This window comes from Phocoena phocoena, chromosome 12 (genome assembly GCF_963924675.1).
Source record: "Phocoena phocoena chromosome 12, mPhoPho1.1, whole genome shotgun sequence".
NCBI lineage: Eukaryota > Metazoa > Chordata > Mammalia > Artiodactyla > Phocoenidae > Phocoena > Phocoena phocoena.
Genome location: NC_089230.1, coordinates 964,095 through 986,677, shown reverse-complemented (window position 1 = coordinate 986,677; position 22,583 = coordinate 964,095). Strand labels below are relative to the sequence as shown.

The window sequence follows — 22,583 nt, the reverse complement described above, 5'->3', positions numbered from 1 at the left end:
CCTCTGTGTCCTCAGCTCAGAGCTGAGCTCAGGACGACATGCAGCCTCGAGGGAGAAACACTCGGGCCTGATGACCAAAGGATGTTTGGCATCCCATTCTGGGCATTTTCTGAGCAATTTCATGCACCAATGGAGACTCTCTTTAATTGACAGTGTTCTTGACAATTCATGGACTGCTCCTGATAAACTAGACCAGGAAACCTCCACCAAGAGGGAGTTATGAACAAACAACAGGACGGTGACACAGGACAAGTCAAGTGTACCTGCAAGTGTGAACGTGAAACGCCTTATCCTGAATCGTTGCGACTGACACGGTGATGCTGCTGACGGTAACTGCCACACTCATTCACCAGTCCTCTCAGTCTGCAAACATCTCTGCATCACTGACCATACAGCGGGCTCTTTGCTGGATGTGACAGAGCACAGGTGTGCCCTTGCCCACTCCCCGAGCATCTCGGCAGGGTGACTGTCTGAGGTTCTCTTCCGTTAAGCCAGGGCCCCGACACAATCTGGGAATCAGTGGTCATGGTAGACTTTTGACTCCTAGACAATAATAAATCCATGCAATCTTCCCTACATTGGCAGCTAAAGTTTAGTCTTAAAATAGAGCTCTTTCTGTAACTGACAGGAAATATAGACTCTGGGTTCCCGCCTCACAAATGGGAAGATGTGAATGAAGTCTCCTTACTTTTGAGAGAAACTGGGTCACCTTGTAACCTCGAGCTGTCACAGGACCGGGCTGCATACCTACCGCTGTGATGTCAGGAGAGCCGGATGCCCACCTGCCAGGTGGTCCCTGAGAAGTGAACGAGGACTTGGCTTCCCCTTGTTTTGCTTCCCGTCACAGTGAGACGCTCCAAGCCGCGCGTGTGCACGTCTGATCTGACCTCATGGTAACCCGGAGCCCAGACACCACGTCTCATGTGTTCTCTAGAAGCCGTGGAGCTGAGACCTGCCCGCTACAGGCTCTGGGGAGCCAGGGGTCTGAGGGCTTAGCTCCCGACCCTGTCACCACCACGGAGGGGGTCTGTGTGGGCCGGGTGGGGGGAATGGGGGGTCCTTTCCCGGGTGAGGGTCATCAGGGCTGTCAGGGCAAACAAACAAAACCTGGGTTCTGATACTTCAGGCCCCTGAGTGCCCTTGGAGCCCCTTGATCACCAGTCAGACAAAACCAGTGCCGTCTTTCTGTTGGGGCTAAAAACATTTTAAATCTAGTGTTTGCTGTAATCTTAGTGGTTCTTTTTTCTCTGTGGAAACAGTGTGACAGTATTTTGAATTTTATTTGAAAGGGGATGGTAGTGATTAGTAGTGATTTTTAACACGTTTGCAAAATAGGAAATGTTGCACCTATTTGCATCAAGTCAGGAGAAATGAGAGCAGTGCAGTGTGCGTCCTGGAGTCTCCCCGCCTGGCCTTTCAGGGTTTGGGAGTTTTCATTCGGGATTTTTCCACCAGGTATAAATAGCCTGGTGCTGACTGATCCCTCACCAAACTGTGGATAATTCAGAGAGACGCTATTGGTGATGACGTACAGAAAGATTTCTTTTTGCATGTGGTCGTGAACACGATACCAAAGGCATTTTTATTAGCTTAATCTCAGAGTCTGCAAGCCTGTGGGCTGACGTCTCATGCTGCGTGGCTTCAGTTAGATATTGGGTGGGAAAGGCTGAGAAGGATGAAACAGATTAGAAGCAGGAGGCCCAGGGGTCCTGGGTCTGCCGCTCATGTAGGCAGGGAGTGGGTGAGACCTGAACCATCTCAAGCATCCCTGTGGGATCATAACAGAGACTTACTTGATAAAATTAACAAAACTGCATCACAGAGTTTTGATGAGGTGAAGTAACATACGTGAAAGTAGTTAAATTTATTCCCATGTGGCCCATGACTCGGGATCTTGGCGGCACTCCTCTGACACTGGTCCCTGGTACCGACATCGAGGACGCGATACTCCCGCCCATGGCACATACACGTAGGAACTGCTTCCTGCTGGCGCCGAAGCCAAACCAGCCAGGTTAAAGACAGCGCTTGGAAGGCAGACATTTTAGCGAGAGCTGATCTTTCTTCCCCTTTCCACAAGGAACTTCAGTGTGACGACAACTGCTCTCACGGTCGTGAGCAGTTAAGGAAGGAGAGAACATCTTCACAGACGTGGCAGCATTGACCTTACCTGTCATCCCGTGAGAATAAAATTCACAAGTAGTAAATGTAATGTAAGGCTGCAGCCACACACATCCCACAAGAAAAGCACGTCATAGACCTGAGAGGATCCATCCTGGGAAATGCTGTTGACGACACTTTCCTCCACTTAAACCAAACTTTCCCTCTCTTCTCATGCTAAACCTCTTAAATGGAGCTGGCGATGAGCAAAGTCTAGGATTCGTGACCCCCTATGTTTAGCATCTTCCACCTTACCCTCCGCACTCCTGCCGGGCACATGCGTGTATGATCTGGACGCTCTTCCTTGGTTGCAGTGAAGACAATTTGTTAAAAGTGAAGCCTGCCTTTGATCCCACTGTGGTGCCTTCACCACGTTTCTGGAGCGCTGCTGGGCAGTAAGATTCTTGCTGGCCTTCATGAATATCATCTTATGCATATATCTCATGTATTAATTTTATTTCCTCAGGAAAATTTACAGAGACTCACAGCAAACTTTTGAAAGAAAGATTCATAGTGAATCACAGGAAAGTTGAAATGTCACACGGATTCTGTTTTCCATTCTTCCTTCTTGCAAGGCTGTAAACTGTGATTCCTCCTTGGGAAATACCACCTAAAATGCAAATATTCCTTGGTAACAGGGTGGGATCATCTGTCCGTGTGGCTCAGATTCTTCCTGTGTATACAAGCTCTTAATGTTATTCTAAAGACTTTCGCTAAGAGGTTTTCAAGCTCCCAGAATTAATTGTTCGGGGGTATCATTCAACAGGAACAGCTTCTAACGAAGGATCAGGGTAGCGAGTGTGTACCAACAGCAGCAGCCTGCAGATTAGATCTTTCCAACTGTCTTCGGGGACACGAGAGATGGAAAACCCGGCCCTGACAGATCGCCCCTCAATCACCTGGCCAGCTCGGCTTCTTTCCCTCTCTCCCTTTGTCAAGTGTAAGGGTGAAATGCAGCATTAGCGAAGGCCACCAGTTCCACGTGAGGACGAGCCCCAGCTCACTTTTCCCCGCTGCCCGGATGTCCCACCCCGGAGTTTCTATGACACCTCTCGAGAGCTGCTCAGACGGACGTCCCAGCCCTTTGTCTTTCCGGTAAATTAGAGAAACTCAGCCCTCTCCTCGCTATTATTTTTCCTTCTCCCAAACTTGCTGACTAGCTCACCTCTGACAGCCTGCCCTGCTGGGTGGTGGCGGCACGCCATGGGGGGACCGTCCTCCCTGTGGGGGGAGCACAGTCCCGTGGGAACCCAGGGAGCCCTGGAAGGCCCTGGTGCAGACCCAGGCGGACAGGACTCCACCTCCAACCCCGTGGTCGTCCCGGTGCTGCTCCCGTTCGCCCCACCATGGACCCGGAGATGCTCCCCCACACTGGGAGGACGAGGGGCAGGGGGGCAGGAGGGCTTAGGCTCAGGGTTGCGGTGATCAGATGGGCTTCCAGAGTCAGTGACTAGGAAGTGGCCTCAGGCCCTGGGTCCCATGTCGGTCAGGCCAGTTCTTCCCTGGGTGGAGGTGGTGATGTTGCACTCGGGGTGTAAGTACCAGGTTCTGCCTCCCTAGCTGGGCCCCCATCGGGCTGGCCCAGGGGCCCCTGGAGGGAGACAGGGCTGGATGGGGAAGGGGCCCCCTTCCTCCCCCGTTGCTCCCGGCAGCTCCACTCCCCTGAGCAGGTACCCCGAGTTCTGCACCCCGACCGCAGTGGTTTCTTCTGCAGAGTTGCTCTCATCACACCTTCTGGGGTGGGGGGCACCAAGCCAAGCCCCCAGCCCAGAGGAAGGTGCCCCGGGCCTGGCCTCGCTCTGCACAGACTGCACTCCAGCTCTGCGGCGTCCTCCGCTGGCTCCTGAGCCCTCCCTCCTGCCCTGTGACCACGAGCTCCCCTTCTCCTCCTTCTGTCACCACTTAAATCTTGACCCCTACCTGGTCACTCAGTGCTGAGTTCCCGCTGTTCCATAACCACAGTCCTTTCTGTCCCTCTGCTGGCCCTCACTGCCTCGCAGCTGACGATCGGGTTTCCTCTGGGCTTCAGATACCTCACTTTGTTTCTGGATGTGGGTATGTAAGCAGGGGCCCTCGGTGCTGTGGCCACTTTGCAATAATAGTGGAAATCAACTCGAAGTGAGGGTGATGCCCTGCTGACGCGCAGGGACACATTGGGACGTTGACGAGCTGGAAGCCCTCCTCCCTTCAAGGACCAGATTGATCCCTCCCCAGCGTCATGGGGCCTGTGTGAGTCAGATGCTCTTTGACCTGCACCGGGAAGTGTCCCCAGCGCTGCCATCTGTGCTGTGTCCTCCATGCGCCGCGGCCCTTGCCTTCTTCCCTCTGAGCTCTGACACTGCCCACAGCCTGGACCATGTGACAGCACTGCTTCGTGGCCGGGCTTTGCTGCTTCCTGTGTTTATCTTTGGTTGCCCAGCTGGGCACTAAGCTCATTAGAACAAGGACTGGGCTTTCTCTTCTCACGAGCCAGTAAAATCTGCCATAAAACTAAAATTATGTTTGGTACCTGCCAAGTGATGACAGATCAAATGAACATCTTCCATTTTCTATGGGTGCAGCGAGTGATTTTTTTGTTTTTTGGCATTTTATATATCGCTGTATAACCAGAAGAGGTATTTGATAGCTGCTACCAGAAAGCCTCTCAGGGAGAAAGTTGTGTTTAGGAAGACAGATTCCTTTATAAGCAGCTCCAGGACGAAGGTGATTCCAGGGCAGGAGCTGGCGGAACAAGGAGGAAGGGAGGTGAGCTGCTCAGAACTGAAGTAAAGGAACAGGATGCAGATCAAAGAAGGGAGCCTGAGGACCATGGCAGAGGCCGCAGGACTCTGGGGAACGAGCGCCTCGGGGTTGACTGAGAGCCGCCTGATGTACCGCAGTAATGCCCTCTCGTCCCCAGATTGCCTGTATGCTCCGCTACTCACACAGGTCTCTGTGTGGTTTGCTTGTTTGCTTGTTTCTGTGTGTTTGTATGACGACTGACTGTTATGCAGGGGGTCGGGAGCTGGGTTGGGGAGTATGTGGAAATTGTGGAAACAGCACAATTCCTTATCTGTATCAGCATTCACAGAACACGGCAGGGTGGGGAGCTTCACCTGAGACAAACGCTACGTCAGACCAGGAGGGACGGTGCGGGGGCTGGGTGGTGAGTAGCTGCACGTACAGGACCAGCCAGTGGGGCAGAATGACATCCCCTGCTATAGACAAATGATATATTGTCTACCTATGTATGTATGCATCCATCTACCCATCATCTACCTACGGGAGAGGATGCCATCTTCTGAAGGTAAACAAAGGTGTTTGCCTCAGTCCGCTCAGGCTGTGTAACAAAGCACCCCACACTGGGCGGCTTATAAACAACAGACACTCATTTCTCCCAGTTCTGGAGGCTGAGCCTCCAAGATCGATGTGCCAGCAGATTCAGTTTCTGGTGAGGACCCAATTCCTGGCATCTTCTTGCTGGGTCCTCACATAGAGGAAGGAGCAAAGGGGCTTCTGGGGCTCTTTTATAAGGACACTAATCCCATTCACTAGGGCTGCACCCTCATGACCTAATCACCCCAGTGACCCCACCTCCAAATACCATCACACTGGGGGGTAAGGCTTCAACATGTGAATTGGTGAAGGGGGTGACACAGACATTTAGTCTGTCACAGAATTGACAACAAAGATGCCAGACCTCCAGAGCCATCGGTCATAAAGAGGACACTTAGCACCCTGAAAATGGTCTTCTGCTTACCCCCACATGCTTACACGTAAAGAGCCACTGTTCGTTACAGCAATAGATATTTATCAACTGCTGGTTTTGCTCCAGACACTGCATCGGGCACTGTATATGCAGGCAGACTCCCCTTGACTGAGCTTCCCAGATTTCGCAATATTTACAAATTGGAGTTTTGTGACAACCCTGCATCGAGCAAGTCTGTCGGAGCCCTTTCTCCCAGCAGCATTTGCTCACTTCGTGTCTCTGTCTTACATTCTGGTAATTCTCACAATATTTCAAACTTGTTCATTATTATCGTATTTCTTATGCTCATCTCTGATCAGTGATCTTTGATGTTACTGTTGCAAAAAGATTACCACTCACTGTTGTTGAGGAAAAAGCCTTGAAATTCTAAGACAAGTTTTGCCCAATACTGTTATAATCTGTTTTAGTAATAGACTTTTTTCCAGTCTGTCAATAAAGAAGTAAGCAACATAGATGGACAAATTACATACATCATTTTCCTGCCAATAATATCTAGGTTCTTAGTGCTTTATCATTATAGCAATAAGAAAATATGACACCAATGGAAATATATAGCAATATGCATATTACTTTTGCACAAATATTGCAATTCACCAAGTCTTTCCTACATTCCTTTATCTGTGTCTGTTATGTTGTATAATTTAGCTGTACAGGAAATTGCAGAGGACGTGGGCAAGGGATGCTTTAATTTACCAAAATCTCATACTGATTTTACACAGCAAGTCCACGCAAAAAACATCCAGCCCCCAGGTGAGTTCTGCTTTGGGGTATGTCATGGGTTCTAGCTCAGGTTAGAAAACATCAGAGCGGGGGCAGTGAGATGAATTAGGAGATTGGGACTGACATATATACATATATACACTAATACGTATAAAACAGATAACTAATGAGAAAAAAAATTAGAAGATACACTTCAAAAGAAAAACATTAGGAACAAAAGAAGATGTTAGGCTTATGGGTTCTCACTTTCTACAGTTAGAATATATAAATCCCTTTCCACATATTAGCTAACAATTCTGCCCCTCTCAGAAATGCAAGATTTATTTCTCATTTCTCATGTGGTTTGTGTCTTTTAAAATGTGAAGTCATCTCACTCTGTTTTGAGATGGCCACCTGTCTGAAAGGAGCACACTATAACTTCAGTGATGGTTCTGTGAGCTCCATGTTGGGAGGGCGTCTCCCAAGGTGCCTGTGAAGGTGCGTGTGTGTGTGCATGTGTGTGTGTATGTGTGTTTGCAGGGGTGAGGAGATGGTTCACGTGGGTAAACGTTACTCTCATACCCATAAGGTATGTTACCTACAGATATTTCATAAAGACACTGTCCTTTATTCCAAAGTATATATTCAAAAGAAAAACAAAATGTAATTGTCTCAGATGACTTGTAAAAACATCTCTATATATTATTAAACCTATAGCTCTCTGAAAGAAAGCACGGCATGTGTGGAATTAAAGTAGACAAAACTTTTGCTTCCGTAAGTTTAGTTTATTTTCAGGAAAACAGTGATGATTACAGTTTAATATAATATAAAGAGAATATGAGCATATTTAGGCAATGTAATGTTTATAAAAATATACAATATGTTTGAGGAGAAGTCTTGATAGTTAAAACATGAAGAAATAAGGACTCAAGGTTTTGGGGGTTTGTTTAATACTTGGCTTATTTTATGTCGTGTACTTAGGTTTGTCTATTTTTCATGGAAAGGCTTTCCTCTGGTATTTCTGCTGTGGCAGGAGGGTTGTCGGGCTTGGGGCTCTGGTGCAGCAGGAAAGTCACCCGGTCCTTCTTCAGCCCATCTTCCCTCAGCTGTAAGAGGAGGGGAATCACCCCACCCCCCCATCACCCAGGGGCACAACTTACACACGAAGCCCCAGTGCAGCTGGGGTCCTGGCAGGGGTCTCCAGGTGCCATGCACAGCCCTGGGCTCCTGGGGGGTTGTGGAAGAGAAGGGTCCCCAGGCCTGGGAGCACAGAGGCCACCCTAAATCACAGGCCAGGTCTTCAGACAATGGAAGGTCATTCAGGGCAGGGCTCAGGTCTCCGCCAGAAACTGCAAGGGAGATAGTAACCTATGAGTTTGCCACTAGGGAAACCCTGTGGTTACCTCGCCTGGACACAGGGCTGGGCTCAGTGGGAGACCCTGCTTCCCCAGGACCAGGGGTACTGACTAGACACAGGCTGTGGAATTAACACCCAGTGAGCCAGTTTGGGGAGGTCAGGTCCTGCGTCTGGGTAGGATGGACCTGCAGGCTTGTTGTGGGAATGGAGTCATCTAATGTGAAATGCTTGGTGATCTACAAAGCTTGTCTATTTCTAAGGTGAACTCAATTGACTCCTTTACTTTCTGTGCATGAGTGTCCAAATTATTACCGAAGAGGTTGAAAATGTGCTCTGGTTCACACAGACCCATGCAGGTGCCCGTCGTGACTGCTGTTAACAACAACACCTGCGAGACGGGCCCGTGTGCCCGAGCCCTCCCCGGCAACGGCTCCTGCCCTGTCCTTACAGCTGTCGGTCACGAGTCCTGAAGTTACCTCTGCTCTACCTGTGCCCTCCTCTCTCCCCTGGTCCTAAGAGTGTGAGATCCTTGAGGGCAGTGTCTCTGCCAGCATCATCGCGACCACATCCCACACACCTAAGTGTGTCTGAAGCATATAGGATTCCAGGAAACATTGCTGAATGGTGAGTGAATGAATCTTTCCAAGACCACAACTGATCATTCCTCCTCCCAGATTCCTTAATTCCTAATGCTGGAACCACTCCCCACCCCCGTGCTCCCACACAGAGAGCGTCCCCTCCGACGAGCTGAGCATCTCACAAACCCTGGAGTGCAGAAGGGCACATCTCTGGGGGGTCCAGCAGTCCTCGGCCCGCCGGGCCTCATCACGCCCTGGATGTGCCACAGCCCTGGCCACAGGCATGAGCGTCTCCCCAGCCCGTCCTGACGGGCCAGCGTTCCCTGCCACATCATTAGCCTCACAAAAGGCCCCTGACTGGGGTGCTTGTGGGGACGGTTGCGGTGGAGGCCATCAGCCCCAGGAATCCGGGTTCTTCTTACTTGAATCGTCATAATTGCACTTTTCTGGGAAGCTTGGAATCTTGATGTCTGACAAAATTCATATTATTTATTGAAGGTGAATGTTGCAACTCGTCATTTCATAATAAAGTAAAAGCTGGATATACTCTCCCTAGCCATTAAGAGAACCACAAATTATTTGCTGATTTGTTTTCATAGAAATATTTTTTAAGTCATGTTTTGGCAAGCAGTGTAGTAGCTCTTTCTGGGTTTTGAGCTTCTCTTGAACAAGAATTCTGGACTTAAAATGTTGAAGACTACTTCCATTTAAAAACTAAGATAACGTACAAAACACTGTGAGAAGAAGAACACTGTAAAACTTACTGTCATTAAAAGGTGCAGATTCTCAGTTTATTAAGTGCAAGGGAAACACAAACAAAATGAAGTCAAAATAATGGTTGCAAGAACGGAAGTGGATCTTGAAAACAAAAGACAGACAAGACTGAAAACAGTCCAATCCCGGCAGCAGGTGGGGTCCTGGGAACCCTGATGTGGCCCCGACAACGGTCCCTGAGTGTGGAGTTGGGGCTCAGGGAAGGGAGACAGGAAGCAACGGACCACCAGCATGGCTTGGGGCCCATCAGACACTCAGAGGGTCTCTGCAAGCCCGCAGGGGTCTTCCCGTTTCTCAGACGAGAAACTGGATGGTTTAGTCAGAGCCACATGGCTCGGAGATGACAACACACCTAGAATTTGTGCCTGAAACCTCTGTTTCTTATTACAACACAATGTCTGCCTTTTACAAACGTTAACTTCTGTTCACGCATGCAAGTTATTTTTTAAGTAAAAGATTATAAAATAATAGCCCAAGGGTCACAGGGTCAAAATCAGAGACCCTGGGTCCCTCGCGTATTTGCTGTATGATCTTACACAGCTACCTACCACCCTTTTAGGGTTTTCGTTTGCAGAAAAGGGCAATTCCACCCTCCTGGACCAGCTCATTCGTTATCAGAACTAAGTGAGAAAATAAGGTATCAAAATGTCTAGTTTTTCTTTTTACAAATGAATCATGTTTCAAATGTTATTTTTCTCCGTCGGGAATGTATTTTGACGGCAATTTCTCTTTCGTCGTTTTACCACTGAGCGGGGTGAGCAACGTGGAACGGGGCTGGGGGACAAGAAGCACAGAAGCTACAGAGACCCCCAACCACTTGACCCCTGACCCTCTGCCTGATGACCCTGACCCACACCCGATGATCCCTGGGGCCGGACTCCTCAGCCATTTGAAAACACACTGGAACCTCCCTCCGCCCTCTGATTAAACTCAGGGTTAGATTCAACCTCCATCCCTCTTACTTGATGCAAAGATCAGATCATGAAGACGCTTCCAGCTGGAAGATGCCACAGGGTGGCCCGCGTCCATCTGCTTGGCGATGCCCGAGTCTGGGAAGGTCCTTGCATCTCCTTCCGCAGTTTTAACAAGTTTTCGTGGCCCCAGGCTCTCTCACCCTCCCTCTCAGAAGAGCAGCCCCATTTCCCCATCGTAACGGATGGCTGAGCCCGCGGTCGCACCTCCTGATCAGAGGACAGCACCTCTGCTCTTCCGGTTTCCTGCTGCATTGGACCCTCCTGTACCCAGGTCCTTCACAGGGCCCATCTTCATTTGTTCCGTGGATGCTTTTGCTTCTTGCGAACAGGTGGCCTACGCTGACGCCCCACTTCTCTCCTCTCCCCTCGGCTCCAGGTCATGAGTTCCCCTTGGGCTCTTTCCCACGGAGCCCGCGTGCCCATCTCCAGATGTGAGGGCTGCTCTGCTGACTTCTTTCCCTGGGCCTCCCTGCAGGGGAGCCTGGGCCAGCTGCCCTTCTCTGCTCCTCCCCTTGCGGGCCCGCCTGACGGGTCCCCAGATGCTGCAGAGGAGGAAACGGGCTACTGGGGGTGGGAGGGGATGGTGGGGGCCACGGGAGCTGATTTCAAATTGTGCCCAGTTTCACTCCGTTTTGCCAAAGGTCTTGAGCTCTTTTAAACAAAATCCCTGGTATCCTTATGCTGCAAAGACAGTCATGCCCCATCAGAGGTTGGCATGAGGAAAGAAGAGAGAAAATAACATGCCTCTGATGTGGACACGCGGACATTTGTGGCGTCTGTGTTGCGCCTGAAGTCAACTCCTATTCTCTCCATCTGGCCGTCAAACTTCCTCAACAAACGATGCAGGGTCGCTTCCAGGAATTGGGGAATCCTTTCCAGAAGCAGATTCTGTGTGCTCCAGGAAATCCCAATGCATCACATGAAATGCTGTTTCAAACTCAAAATGGTGAGCCTCTCAGAAGACTCTTCTGAGCTGGGAAGGTTAGACTCCAGCCCTTTGAGGAAAGTGGCAGAAACACAGCTTGGACAAGCAGAGAACACCGTCAGCCCTGGTCACATCACTGTGGTTCTGCGTCCACTCCATCTCTTTGGTGGCGAATCAGCTGCTTTTGGAGAAGAACAATGTAAATGCATGGCTTTGCACTGTCCTGCAGGCGGGATGGGGCATCCTGGGTGGTGCTGTCCGCCTTTGCAGGAACATCTACACACGGCCCCAAGGTAGATGTCCCGTGTTCCTGAGCTATGCCCATCCCCTCAGACCAGCCCCAGCCTGAGGTGCAGCCAGGTGGACACGGCCGACCCTCTCTGACCCTCCCTACCTCAAGCACTGATGGTCTCCCATTTTCATCCTCACGGCCTCCTTCTTCCTGCTTAGCCCACAGGTGGGTGCAGCCCCAGTCATGGGATGATTAAAAGCACTAGGGGTTTGGGGTTGGGGGGCAAATGGCCTGGACTCCTTCCTTTCAGAGGGACCTTCTGGTTCCTCAAATGGGCCCGAGGACTATTGAGCTTGAATTGCCCACAGCAGTGACCCCTTGGTGACGGACACGTTAATCCCTTCTGTCACTTTCCAGATCCCACTCCAGCTCCAGGAATCACCTCCAAGACAAGTGACCTGATCCCAAGCCCATGGCCACGCTCCCCTTTGGGGCAACCAACCTGAGACTAAACCCAGCTGCAAAGTCTCCTTGGTTACTGGAGAATCGACAGAGAAACTAATCATATCATCATAAAAGCCATAACCTTCACACTCTGTTAGCATCACATCATGACCGTCCGGCACTCCGGGAATAAAGCCGTCTGGCTGTCCACACGCTTCACAGGAAGTCCTCGTCCTGCACAGGCTCCCGGGTCTCCCTCTCTGCTGCCTCTTTGTCTGTGCCCCGGGGCTGACTGTCCTTGCTCGGATAGCACAGTCTGCTTTTAGCAAATCCAACTGCAGGGAACACATTCAAGCTTTTAAAAATGCATTCCTTTGGAAGGTTACACCCAGGACATTTTGATTAGGATTTGGGTGTTCCTCCTTCAAGGTTAAGGCTTGGGGAGGTTCCCCTCTGTGAGGACGACCTCGCCTGAACCAGGCCGGCTCATCAGGACCGAATTTTCCGAGGGTCCCACCTTCTATTCAGGCTCAGAGGCTCCTCGCGGTGGGACTGCATTTCTCACGCCTCCCCCACGTCTGGCAAGAAGCAGGGCGGCCGTGGGAAAGTGACTTGAGGCCTGCTGAATCTTCTCCAGGCCTCCTTGGCCTGGTTTGGTTCCTGCTGAAGGTTTAAGGGAAGTTCCCGCTGTAAGAGTACACGTTAGCAAAGGCTGTTTGCCAAGTCCCTTTGTCAGCGCGCTGTCCCCCGGGAGGACCTGCCCACACATCCACACAATGGTACGCATCGTAGGTGTCGTAGTCTGAGCACGGGCTGGAAGAAGAACTTCCAGACACCAAGTATTTTAGAAAAGAGTGAGTTTGTTGAGAACGAAGAGCAGAGTTAGTGAGGGGCCCTGCGAATACAGCCAGCAGACTTCCTGATAGACCAGGGAGAGCAGGGCCCCTGTGTGGGCTGGTAGCCAACTTTTATAGCCTCAAGACAAAGAAAATTCCTGCTGGCAGGATAGCGCTAGGTGATTGGTCAAGATGCTACAAGGTGACTACATGGTGATTATTTTGCCTAATATGGAGTCGGGGGCTGTCCGGTTTCAGTCAGGAGAGCCCATGGCAACAGTTGCTATGGGGGCTCGGTTAATTCTGGAGTTTTTGTCCTATGTCCTTGATGTAGTGTGTCCTTGACGTAGGGCTCCACAGTAGGGACACCGGATCTCGGGAGCTTTTCTTCAGACACTCCGAGCTTGTTTTCAGTTCTTTTAGGAGTTTTATCCAAAGATGTTCTGAATTTGAGTCAATAATTTTCCTTCCATGGCGAATAACGGTCCGTGATGGAGACAAAGATGATGGCTTACCCTCTGCTATTGAGTTGATTTGGGACAGAACTGACGCGCTTTTCCCCAGCGTGTGGTTCCTGTGTCTCCAGAAAGTTCACACGGTGATGGCTTCTGAGCAGAGTGCCTTCTGTCCAGAACCCTCCAGTCACCTTGTGTGCCTTTCTCCTAGAACACGACGCAGGTTTCCTCGACACGCTCTGGGCAGGATCACAGCGGGGTGTCCGGTCACCGCTCACGGGCAGCGATGACCCTCTTCTCCCCCAGCTGAGGGAGCAGGTGTTGGAAACGGCATTCTTGGTTGAGACGGTCTTTGCCTCTCTGACCTCACGGTTGGACATCGTCCAGCTCTCAGCCGGGCTTTGGCAGGGTGGCCGGGGCCTGGGCTCTGAGCCCGAAAGGCCTGCCTGTGGTTGTGACCACCGGCCTTTATGTCTCTGTCCCTCCAGCCACTGTGAGCACGGGTCTCGCGACCCTGCTCTCCGAGCACACGGGGCAGGGGGAGGGCAAGGGAGCTGCTCCGTGGGGAGCAGGCCCCGGGGCACTGGGGGTCCGGCCCCCCTGCCTTGTTGCGTGGGGGCCTCGGGTCCCCTCCTCCCGGGCCCAGTTCCGAGCCCCACTGTGCTCAGGCCCCGACGTCTCCACCACCACGCCTGCTGCCTTCCAGCGGCCCCTCCTCTGCTCCCAGCAGCGTCTCTCCTGCCCCGAAACCCCTTCTGCTGGACTTCCTGATCCTTCAGGCCACTGTCTCCTTTCTGTCTCCTAGCCACTCCCAAACAGCTCCGATGAGCTGGTTCATTTATTACTGTTACTATTAATTTCATTCCATTCAAGCACTGGTCCCTTAAGGGCTTTGTCATTCCTGCCCTACAGTAGACAAGGAAACTGAAGCTCAGAACGGCTAAGTCACTTCCCCAGAGACATACAGTCAGTGTGGGGCTGAGCCCCGCGGGGAGCGTGGAGTCCTGTGCTGCTGGCCTCTCGTGATACACGCCTCCAAAATGTTCCCGTTGCTTCGAGGGCAAACGGAAACTCATAGTTGCATTTCAGTGACTGCTGACATCCTGTGAGTTCTCCGCTAAGAGCGTTACGTGGACCTGGTGTTTACACATCACGGCACTCGGGGAGGATGTTGAAGCGGGTGTCCTCCTGGCACACGTGATAAAACTCAAGTAAGTCCCTGGGGTTTAATAACTCAGCCAAGCCAAGCGGCCAGTGCCCTGGAATTTGGGCATTTTCATCGCTCTTGTCGTACAGCCTCCCAGACACAGAGCAGTGCGGAACAGCACACAGAATATTATTTGCTGATTTTAACCCTTCTCTCGGTCACACGGTGGCTGGATTCAGCTAAGGCCTTGGATAATATGAGATCCTCTAACATTTAGACCAGCTGGGAATCCAGGCGCGGAAGGCCCGTCCCTCCCACAGGCCTGAGGCCCTGGCCTTCCACCTGTCTCTAAAAGCCATTCAGCAGTGGAGGTAAACCCGAGGGTCCGTCTTCCTGTCCTGGGGCCGCCACCCCTTCCTCACGCCCAGCCTGTTCACAGGCCACGTAGGGGTGAGGGCATTTGCCAACTCTGGACATCGGCCCGTCTCATCTCCTGGGAGCTCGGGAAGGAGCCGATGCTGTTCCCCCACCTTGCAGAGCGCGAGTGAGACTCTGAGCACGTACCACCTGCACGGCTGGCAGCATCAGAGCTAAAGTCAGAACGTGGGTGCCCTGGCTCCAGAGTCTGTTTCCAGCTCCGAAGTCACCAGGGGTTAGCAGGAAGGGGACACAGGCGGGCCTGGGAGGAAGAGGGGCCAGAGGTAAAGTGCAAGACCCCCAGAGAGGGCGGAGGGCGGCTCGGACATTGTCCCAGCTTCGCCCTGTCCTGTTCTATGTGTTTACCTTAAACCTTTGCTTATGCAAAACAAAGCATCAATCTAAGTTCTCACCTGACCAGTTCATTTACTATGTACTACAGTTATGATCAAGTAGTCCCCATTTTTGCATTAAGGTGAAATTCATGTCACATCAAACTAACCATGTTCAAGTGTACAATTCAGGGGCGTTTAGAGAACTCACAATGTTGTAAGACTATCGCGTCTGTTTAGTTCCGGAACGTTTTAATCTCCATGAAAGAAACTCTTGTACCCATTAAACAGTCACCCCCACTCCCTCCTGCCCCAGGCTCCCGTCACCACGAATCTGCTTCATGTCTCTACAGATTTACCTATTCTGAATATGTCAAATAAATGGAATCATACAATATGTACCCCTTTGTGCCTGGCTTCCTCGATATGCAGCATAATATTACTTAGGTCGAACCGTGTCATAGCAGGAGTCAGAGCTTCAAACCTTCAAGGCTGAATGATATTCCTTTGTCTGGAATCCATTCATCTGTGATGGGCATTTGGGCGGCTTCCAGGTTTTGACTGTTTTGAGTAGTGATGCTAAGAGCATGCATGACGTGTCCTTGTGTGAGTTCTTGTTTTCGGTCCTCTTGGGTTTATACCCAGGAGAGGACGTGCTGGGTCACATTATGTCCCTGTGCTTCACTTCTGGAGGAGCCACCAGCTGTCTCCCACAGCGGCCGACCCGCTTTACAGCCGCGGCAGCAACACGCTCGGGCTCCAGCTTCTCCGCATATCCTCGCCGGCACTTGTCCTTTTCATTATTATAGTGGGTGCGAGGTGGTACCGCGTGGTGGTTTCTCTGGTGACTGATATTGAGCAACTTTTCACGTACCTGATGGCCATTTGTGTGTCTTTAGAGAAACATCTCTTCAAAGTCACTGCCCATTTTTTATTGTTTCCTTTTTTTTTTTTTTGCCTTTTGTTTTGGGGTTAGAAGAATTCTTTATATATTCCGGACACCAGACCCTTATCAGATCTATGATTTCTAAATATTTTCTCCCATTCAGTAGATTGTCTTTTTACTTTCCTCATAAGGTTCTTTGATACAGAAATGTTTTTAATTTGATAGACTCCAGTTTATCTACGACTTTTTTTTTTCTTGTGGCTCATGCTTTTGGTGTCATATTTAAGAATCCATTCCCAAATCCAAGGTCATGATGATTTATCCATGTTTTTGTCTGAGACTTTGGAAGTTTTACCTCTTATATTTAGGTTGTTGACCCATTTTAAGTTAAGTTTTGTACATGGAGTGAACTAGGGGTCAACTTTATTCTTTTGCACGTGGAGATCCGTTTGTTGAAGAGACTGTTCCTTCCTCACTGACAATCTCAGGACCCTTGTTGAAAACCAACTGGCCGTGAATGTCTGGGTTTATTTCCGGACTCTGTTCCAGTCTATTGGTCTATGTGTCCGGCCCAGTGCAACACCACACTGTTTTGAACACTGTACCTTTGTAGTACGACCGGAAATCAGGAAGTGTGAGTCCTCCAACTTTGTTTTTATTTTTCAATTTTGTGTTGGTAATTCAGAGCCCTTGCAAACCCATAATGAATTTGAGGATCATCTTTTCCACTTCTGCAAATAAAAAATTGTTGGAATTTTGACAGGGATTGAACTGAATCTGTAGTTTGCATTGCATAGTATCACTGTCCTAACAGTGTTAAATCTTGCAGTCTATAAACGTGAGATGCCTTGACATTAATTTAGGTTTTTGTTAATTTTTTCACAACGTTTTGCACTTTTTATTATACAAGTCTTTCACCTTTTGGTTGAATTTAGTTCTAGGTACTTTATTGTTTCAAATGCTATTGCAAATGAAATAGTTTTCTTAATTTTATTTTCGTATTACTTCTTGCTGGTGTATAGAAACACAACTGATTTTGTGTGTTGATCTAGTACTCTTCAACTTTGCTGAATTCCCCTTTTTTCCTCCAACTTTATTGAGATGTAACTGATTCCTTTAAACATTGTTTTAAGTTTAAGTTGTACCCCCATATCCATTAGGGTTTTGTACACCCATATCCATTTTTTAAATCCCCCAATCCATTAAGAAAGAAAGAGCTTGGGAATTAAAAAGAGAAATTACCTATGAGTGAGATATCATGGCATTCCAGTAACGGATTTTAGAATAGTCTGATATTGTATTCTTTATCAAACAACATGCAACAGCCCAAAAGGATAACCGGCTACATGAATATGTTTTAAGAAACTGCCAGGATGGACCATGTGAACAAGTCTCCTCGTCCAATTATTTAGGACCCAAGCTTTGATCAATCTGGGGTTGCATGTCCTGTTCCGGAACTGGCTCGGCTCACCACAGCGTGGTGAAAGTCACTCCTCCCCAACGTAGCAAGAAACTCCAGAGTCTGGTAGAATCCGCCTGACGCTAGTCTCCTAATTCATCCTTCCACAGCAGCTGAAACCTTTAGCTGAAGTCCCAATGATTCTTGTGTGCAAGATGGTAATTTCTAAAGAAATGGCTCTTTACGGAGAGGCTGTATCTTCATGGGGCATGTGTGTGTGTGTGTGTAATATTAAATATATGCCATTAAATATTTTAATATATTCACGCATTCTATATTAAGTGTATATGAATATGTTTTGTATATACAGATATATATCTTGTTTCATAAGTGTAATTTATTCCTGAAACCATATTAAAGAAAAATAATTCAAAATTTTTTAATTGAACTATAGTTGATTTACAATGTTGTGTTAGTTTCAGGTATACAGCACAGTGATTCAGACCTTTTCAGATTCTTTTCCATTATAAGTTATTATAAGATATTGAATACAGCTCCCTGTGTTAACCCTTGTGGTTTATCTGTTTTATAGATAGTGGTGTGTGTCTGTTAATCCCATACTCCTAATTTGTCCTCCCACCCCCTTTCCCTTTTGGTAACCATAGTTTTATTTTCTATGTCTGTGAGTCTGTTTCAGTTTTGTAAATAAGTCCATTCGTATCATTTTTTAGGTTCCACATATAACGGATATCATATGATACTTGTCTTTCTCTGTGTGACTTACTTCACTTTTACTATGATTATCTCTAGGTCCATCCATGTTGCTCATCATTTGAAAGTTTAAATGGGAAAAATTACATGCATTCTATCCCAACCCAGGATAACTAAACAATTTTCACAGGTAGAAAAATAAATCCACTGAAAACAAAACACATTTATATAAATAATAAACAACAATTTGAAAGTAAATTAATAGTACACAAAACGAAGTGCGGTCAGGTATTATGGACTATACTTTTTTCCTCTCCCTACACTACGTTTTTCAAAAATCAGCCCTCTGGGTGCAGACAGCTGTCTTGCAGTCAGACTGTCTTCTTATCATGGGGCTCTAGCCCAGAAGAGGCCCCTCTGGGCAAAAAAGGCTGACCTCCCAAGAGCCTGGGGTCTGGGAACTGAGCCGGTGGCCAGGGTCTGAGATGCTGTGGGCGGCTGTTTCCCAAGCTGACCATCGGGTCCCGTCCGCACTCAGGCACTTACATAAGCGTGTTCGCTGGGATGGCCTCTGACCGAAGCTGTTGTGTCAATGGTGTGGAGAATGTGTCTTTGCTGGAAATGTCAGAATCTCACTTCTCATGTGTATTTGGTGTGTTTCGTAGCCACTCTACGAAAAAGTGACGACTGAAAGTGGTCCAAGTTTCCAGGCCTCCTTACGGCTGAGGGACCTAAACTGGAAGGCAGTCGGGGAGGCCAGCCTATAATCTCAGGCCCCCTGCCCTGGTGACCGGGGCCCCGCGTGGCCTCCACGGGGCTCAGGGCCTCCTCCATGTCCACCACTCAGGTGGCCACACACAGGGGACCCTGGACGGCAAGGACCCGCGCGGGGCGAGCTCAGCCAGGGTCAGACATGGAGGCGAGGCCCGGATGTCTTGGCAGGAATTCTGCGGCTTCCCCGAAGCTGAGGCCCCAACTGCCCAGCCAGGAGTCTCTGTCACCTCTGGACTCCTGCCCTCTGCCAAGTCACTCCCCTGGGAGCGGGAGCCCGGGCTTGGCCAGGCCCAGACGGCCCCGCTGTTCCCTCCTCTTGCCCCGGGATTCCGGGCCGTGGTCTGTGGGGTCCAGATGAGGCTCCTTTAGTCCTTAGCAGAGCCGTGCAGGCATCCGTGATCGCATGACTGGGGCTACGGAGCTGTCGGGTGGCAGCTCCTACGTGTCCCCTAAGCCCACGCACCACTCCGCTCCCGTGGCCAAAACGCCGCTTTGTGAAGCTCAGACTAAGTGAGCAAAACCTGCCTGAGACGTTTCGACCCACAGCGACCCCCGGGCAGTGCGAGAGGCTGGCAGCCGGGGGTGGCGGAGGGACACTGCCTCCACTCTGGACCCTCAGCCGCTGCAGACTCCATGCTCCCTGGCTGCGGTGCCGTGGGAGGGCGAGCTGGCCTCTGGACCCCTCGGACGCCTGCACCTCGGGCTGGATCCCCCCGTTCAGAGTCACCCCCAGGTACCCTAGATAATGGCTCATGGAGCGCGGCCTGAAGGTACACAGCTGGAGCGGGGTGGGGCTTTTTGTCTCTTCTTTCAGGAACAATGACTATGCACAGATTTACCGCATGTGTTAGAACCTCACACAAAAGGAAAAGACACTCCACAGAGCTGCCCCACACGTGGGTCACCTAGTCCCCCGTTAGGCCACAAAGACACTAAAAATTAGTTCTGGGACTACCAGGACGCTGACAGGGAGTCTGTCAGAAACTTGTATTTTCAATAAACTTCCCCCAAAATCTGACTGTGTGAAAACTGTACCGCGTTTTAATGTCCTGACTTCTCGGCATCGTTGCTGACATACGATACACTTGCTGTTTCACCAGCTAAGTGCACGTTAGGGTCTCCCAGTGGCTCCGTGACCCACGGTCCAACCCTCACCCTTCTCCTTATATCTCATTGTTTCTAAACTTCTCAAAGGCCTCCTGGGTCACTTCTGCAGGTCTAGTCTCTTCCTCCATCTCCCTGTCCCCAGGTCCCTCCGTTCTCAACCCCAATCAAGGCCGGGGCCTTCAGCTCCATCCCACCCCCTCAGGAGACCTTCCCTAGATCTTGTCGCTTCCCTGGCAGACTCCTTCCAGCCTATTTCAGCCAAACACGCTTGTTTTCCCCTCCGTCTCCCCGCTCCCCCTGCATCTCTCGCTCTCACGTTTCCCCTATAATTGACGCCACCGTAATGCTCAGAAGTCCCGAGGGCAGTGGGGCAGCCAGAGACACCGCAGGCCGCCCTGTGGCTCTCCTCCCATCACTGGGCAGCTGGTTTGTTGTCCACGTGATGTCATGATCTGACACGTGTCCCACCGCGTCTTCTGCTGCTTCTCGCTCCGGCTTGGAACGAGACTGCGTCATGGGAAGCACCGCTTGTATTGATGAGGGGCCCCTCGTGTTGCCCCCTTTTTCTGAGTCATCTCAGTGGTGCTGACACTCACTGCACTGCTCTGTCCCTTGTCGGACAGCAAGAAGCAGCCGGAGGATGGATTTCCTAAGGTCGTGTCGTAGCGCGTGACCCGGGCGGCTCCACAGACCACGATGAGACCTGCCTTAAACTGCTTCTTGCTGTGAAGACCCCAAACGGCATCTTAGCCTGAGAAGCGCACGAGGAAGAACTGTCACGGAGGAGGCTGTCCCTGGCCCAGGAGACAAGGCATCAGCCGGAGCCCCTCTCCTCCCCCCCGGCAGGAGCCCTGCTAGCTCTTTAAAAAAGGGAGAGAGATTCATTTATAGAAAACCTTTTTACAATTTATTTCCTGTGATGAATCTTTAAAGTATAAAAATGAGGCTCTAGCTAAATGCAGGGTTTCAGTGGTGAAATTTTGACCATGTGAACAAATAAATAAATATTTACAGTCTTTGTCAAAACAAAAGAAGTTTCATCCATCTGTACGAGAAGTTTGTTTTTAAAAAAAAACATAAATAATTTACAAAAGAATATGGTACATTCTAAATATTCACATCATCGTCGTCCCACGCCACTGTATCGTTCAGCCAAACACCACCGACACAGAGAACCTACACGCTCTTCACAATTGTTACATTTAATGACGTCTCCCAACACTTCCTTGTCTTGGGAATACACAGTTCCACCAAAAAAAGTAACCAGTGCAGCAAAGTGAAAAGTAAAACCAACCTCAAAGGAAGCAACAAATGTCACTTCATCACACGAGCAAATGAAAACGGAGTCATGGAGCCGCTCCCTGCTTGACAGAGGAGTGAAGTCGCTATTCACAGGAAGAGAACAGTTCGTCCGCATGGGACCAACAAGACAAAGTCTTCTTCCTAAACCCCTATGTGGAGTGAGATGAACGAAGATTTTCTGTGGAAACGTCATGCAACTTAAAGCAAAAAATAAATCAGACCTGTGTGTATTACCATATGACTGATCAAGGGGTATGTCTGCCGAGACAACACTGGTTTATCCTCGGCATTCCAAGTCTTTAAAATCCTATGTACAGCAGATAACACTAAAAAATACTGAATTAAAGTCACTGGCAACAGTATATGTTAAGGTTCCATTATAAACTCTTCATTATTATTTATTTATTCTATCACATTTTGCAGCATGTTTTATGATGACAACACAATATTATAAAGTCTTGTATTTTGAAGATATTTTGCTGTAACTGTATCTTTATATTATTATATGCTAGTTATATGTTTACTTTTAGATATTATACTTACATAAGTGCTACTTGTCATATTTAAAATAAGTTATTGGTGAACGGAACTGCATTCTATATTCACTTAATAAATATTAGCACAACATTTATAACTGGAACCTTAATGGAATGTGTTACCAAGTTAGGTAAAAGCAATCCGTCCATAGTTTCAAAGCCTAGAATAGGGATTAGATGCCAAAATGCATTTGCTGATTTTTTTGCCTGCTGACTTCCCCAGCAGCTTGGAAAGGAGCTCCAGCAAGGATTCTAGGGATCAGACTTCGGAATTAAGTGACAACTGGCCACGAGTTCTCTCAGGTCCACAATGGCTGGAGGGGCGAACCACGGTGACAGCACTTCCCTAGGTTAAACCCTCACATAGACGAGGCTTTGCCAGGCCCACGTCTGCACCCACATTAGAGCCATTTTGCAAGGATATTCCTTCTTTGATGAGACAGCATCAATGAGGGCTTCCATTGTAGGACAAGAGAGTGGGGGAGGGGTAGTCTTTATTCCCATAATTATTTTTGATGTTCCAATTAGTTACTTGACATCCCACATATGTGACTGGTATCTCCTGACCTCTTTCTGAAAATGGCATTATTCAGACTTGAGTTGACCCTTCTTTATAATTGACCTAACAGGATTTGGGTGCTCTCACACCAAACTTAAGGCACTGGAAGTAGTGTAGCAATATTAAGCATAAATGCTTAATTTATGATAATTGCTTATACACAATATTCCCTTCAGCTCCATATACACATAAATAAAATAAGTACTTACATTTCGTATGTAAACGTCATTCTTT

At 49.2% G+C, this 22,583-nt stretch overlaps 1 protein-coding gene across 1 annotated transcript in view; it reads right to left on the bottom strand.

Moving 5' to 3' along the window:
• THBS2 (thrombospondin 2) overlaps positions 1-22,583 on the bottom strand; it is a 52,439-nt gene that overhangs the window by 6,356 nt on the left and 23,500 nt on the right. The window contains exons 21-25 of the mRNA XM_065889195.1: positions 20,549-20,675; positions 20,269-20,459; positions 19,367-19,609; positions 14,891-15,005; positions 3,323-3,528 (exon numbers count right to left, since the gene is read on the bottom strand). Of these exons, the coding sequence (XP_065745267.1) occupies positions 3,323-3,528; positions 14,891-15,005; positions 19,367-19,609; positions 20,269-20,459; positions 20,549-20,675 (882 nt within the window). The remainder of the gene's footprint in view (positions 1-3,322; positions 3,529-14,890; positions 15,006-19,366; positions 19,610-20,268; positions 20,460-20,548; positions 20,676-22,583) is intronic.